General features: G+C 32.1%; 1 protein-coding gene across 2 annotated transcripts; it reads left to right on the plus strand.

The window, feature by feature from the left end:
- Positions 1,398-3,377, plus strand: LOC107634425 (ethylene-responsive transcription factor WIN1-like). Of its 2 annotated transcripts, none has more exons than XM_016337933.2 (3): positions 1,398-1,681; positions 1,934-2,015; positions 2,088-3,377. In XM_016337933.2, exons 2-3 carry the CDS (start codon positions 1,936-1,938, stop codon positions 2,737-2,739), a joined length of 732 nt encoding a protein of 243 aa, XP_016193419.1. In that variant the 5' UTR covers positions 1,398-1,681; positions 1,934-1,935; the 3' UTR covers positions 2,740-3,377. The 2 variants fall into 2 exon arrangements, with proteins under 2 accessions (XP_016193419.1, XP_020974467.1); XM_021118808.1 differs by having other exon boundaries at positions 1,399-1,681; positions 1,880-2,015; positions 2,088-3,376.

Consider the following 3,625-nt stretch of genomic DNA (forward strand, 5'->3'; position numbering starts at 1 on the left):
ATAAAAAATGTGTTAAATATATAATTATTATTTATATATTTTTTATTTATTTAAATTTTTATTTAAAGTTTTGAGAGAAATGATAAAGTACAAATATGAGAATTATATTTACAACTAAAAACACTCTGTTCACGCAAACTTTAATTTTGGTTCATCCACGTCATGTTCATCCCTTTGTCTTTATTATTTCCTCTATTGCTAGCTATTATATTATTGTACACTACACACACTCATTACTTTAGCAAGGGACCAAAAAAAATAAAAATCAAAGCCCGCATTTATATCTCAATAATACAAAAGGTGTTATCTTAAACCGTGATTTCGGAGGGTTTATTATGAATTACCATACACTTAATTAGCTTCATCAACCATTTTGAATTATAGTCTCCCCAAGGAGCCAAAGCTAACCAACCGAGTAATGATATCCAATTGGGAGTGTATGTCTAGGGTGCGAGTCCACATAATAATGGCAAGTAATAGAATCCAAGTGTGTGGGTCACCTTCATCCCTTAGCATCTCCGATCCACCAATAATAATTTATTTCAAATTCAAAACCATTTTTTTAGAAAATATTTTCACTCTCACAATTTAATTGTCTCTTTTTTTTTATTCACTAAAAAATTGTCTAAATACACTTATTTTTATAAAATAGTCTAAAAAAAATCCTTTAAATTTATTAGATGTATAATTATTTATTTATCTTGTTTGATCTATTTAGGTTTTTGAAACAAATGATGTCAAGACAAATAGGATCAGAATTCTTGTGGTCTAAAAATTTAGAGTTCGATTATTATTATTTTTAAAATTTTTTTAGCATAAAATAAATAAAAAAAAGATATCTTATGATAAACTCTCATATATATATGTGTGTGTTTTTTTTGTCAATTTAAATTTTTGAGAGACATAATTTTATGATATGATATCAGAACTTTATAATTAAAATATATAAAAATCAATTTTTGTTATTTTTAGAAGAAAAAAAACAAAAAATAAATAAAAAGAAAAAAAGTCTATACAAAAAAAATAAACAAATCTAAAAAATATTTTTATTTAAAAAATATGTTAAAAATATAATTATTTATATATTTTTTTATTAATTCAATTTTTTTTAAAAAATAATTGACAAATTTATGCTAGGCATGTATTAAAAACATAATTATTTATGTACTAACTCCTTAGCTTGCATTAGTTTAAGTTTTAGAACAAATAATTTTATGAAACCAGAGGTATAACTTTGAAAATACGATATTGTTGATATCTCTATAGTTTTGTACTTAATGATATACGATTTTGGGATAAAGAATAATAAAGTCATATAATTCATATATCAGAAATGTTTGCCAAAAACAGCATAACTTGCTTTCGTATATACAACTGCTTATATTTGATGATTCATGAAACAAAAATAACTTGCTTAGCTTGTTTGAAATTTGGACCGCTAGGAAGTAGCAAGCTATACCTTAACTAACGTTGATACAATATGTTGTGATGTAAACACATCGTATGGCATAGAAAAAGATAGATGATGATGAGAAACAAGAAAAGATTAAAGAAGGGGAGTGTAATGGAATAGGGGTTGGGAATAGAAAGAAAGAAAGGACAAGAACTCCAGCGACTGCGCAACCAAGTCAAGCACAAACATTTATTGTTGAGAAGGTTACTGTAGAACCCAAGGATTTAGGTGAGTACCTTTAATTCATCACTCTCTATACCTTTTAGTTCGCCGACACTCTTTGCTGTGGCATGCCCCTCTTTCCCGGATTTAATTAATTTCAATTATTATTATATTTTTATTTATTTATATTCTCTCGCTCTTTCTCCCTCTATATTTATCTTTGGCAACTCTGCACCTTTTGTACTTGTACTTGTAATCTCACAGTTCCAAAAAGATACTCTCTCTCTCTCTCTCTCACATCATCCCCAACGTTGTTAGTGATGGTGCAATCAAGGAAGTTCAGAGGTGTCAGGCAGCGTCATTGGGGTTCTTGGGTTTCCGAGATTCGTCACCCACTCTTGTAAGTTCTTATTAAATTCTCTCCCTTTTAGAACCACCTCAATTATTTTATTGATTACTCTTATTGTTGTAGGAAGAGGAGGGTGTGGTTAGGGACATTTGAAACTGCGGAAGAAGCGGCAAGAGCCTACGATCAAGCTGCAATTTTGATGAGTGGCCGGAATGCCAAGACCAATTTCCCCATCATACACACACCGGACGGTGATCCAAAGGTTGTCAGCTCCACCGAGAAAGCGGCGGCTCATTCTTCCTCCGCCTCAGCCGCCTCCAATAAGGATCTAGAGGAGATTCTACACGCCAAGCTTCGAAAATGCGGGAAAGTTCCTTCACCTTCCATGACATGCTTGAGGCTCGACACGGAGAATTCACACATTGGTGTGTGGCAGAAGCGCGCTGGCCAGCGTTCTGATTCCAATTGGGTCATGAGGGTTCAGCTCGGTGCTGGAAACAACAAAACTAGTGGTGCTGCCATCAGTTCTATGGTTGCTTCTTCTTCTTCTTCCTCGTCTTCTTCTTGTGATCTTCTTCAGTCTCCGTCGTCAACCGTATCCGGTGGTGATCTGGTTAGGGGAGAGATGGATGAGGAGGAGAGAATCGCATTGCAGATGATTGAAGAGCTTCTCAACAGAAATTGTCCAAGTCCATCGTCCTTCAACAACAACAACTTGGATGAAACGGGTGTTCACCATGACCATAATAATAATGCTACCTTCTTTCTTGGATAATTTTCAAAAATGTTTATAACCATTTATTTTTTATTTATAATACTTTTAAGTTATAAAGAAAAACAGATGGTTATAAATAACCGAAGATGACAACCAAAAAATTGTTCCTAGTAACATAAGTATTTTTTTTTCTAGTATTATGGTATTCACGTGCTGATGTCACATCGATCTCCACAAAAGTTCATTTGCTGGGAGGGGAAAGGGTTTTATTAGTTGGGTGGTTTTATATCCTATCATTGTATGTTTATGATTAATGCTATTTAGGGGTAAGAAATCGTATAAGAATGGAAATTCATAAATAGAGAAAGGTATATATATATATATTACAAATTCTTTCTCTCTTTTTGTGAATATCTGTTCTTATATGTATCTTCTTTTACAGCTAAGTAACATTAACTTTTTCTTTTTTGGTCTAAAGTGTTTTTTTTTTCTGGGTTTCTTAATTAGAAATGTAGATATCTATATATATTCATGCGCCGAGCCCAAAGAATTAGAGGACCTTTGGGATTTGAAGGGGAATGAAATAAGGGGGGCATGCATATTGTATATGAATATTATATATTATTGTATGTGACTAGTTCTACAGAAAATACTAGTGCTGGATTATTATTGTTTGATAAGATTTCTGAATTAATTTTCGTTCCTTATTCAAAGTAATGCATTGGATTATGATAAGTAGTATTATATAACTTATGAACATTTCTATATATTGTTCTTTGCTTTCACGAGCGAGGGGGCTACATCAGGAGTCCTTATTATTCAGAACAACATGTGTGTTCGTGAAAGACTGAAAGCTATGGATGTTGAAATATGTATATTGTCTCGTTATAATTAACGTCATTTTCCCTGTTCCGTATATCATTGTTTGTCTGATTAACCTACATAC

The sequence above is a fragment of the Arachis ipaensis genome, chromosome B03, assembly GCF_000816755.2.
Source record: "Arachis ipaensis cultivar K30076 chromosome B03, Araip1.1, whole genome shotgun sequence".
NCBI classification, from domain to species: Eukaryota; Viridiplantae; Streptophyta; class Magnoliopsida; order Fabales; family Fabaceae; genus Arachis; species Arachis ipaensis.

What these genes read in the sequence shown, in the direction of transcription:
- LOC107634425 (XM_016337933.2), top strand. Translation starts at nt 1,936, where the DNA reads ATGGTGCAATCAAGGAAGTTCAGAGGTGTCAGGCAGCGTCATTGGGGT. An exon ending in GAGATTCGTCACCCACTCTT is followed by an intron (nt 2,016 to 2,087) that starts GTAAGTTCTTAT and finishes TTATTGTTGTAG; the next exon opens with GAAGAGGAGGGTGTGGTTAG.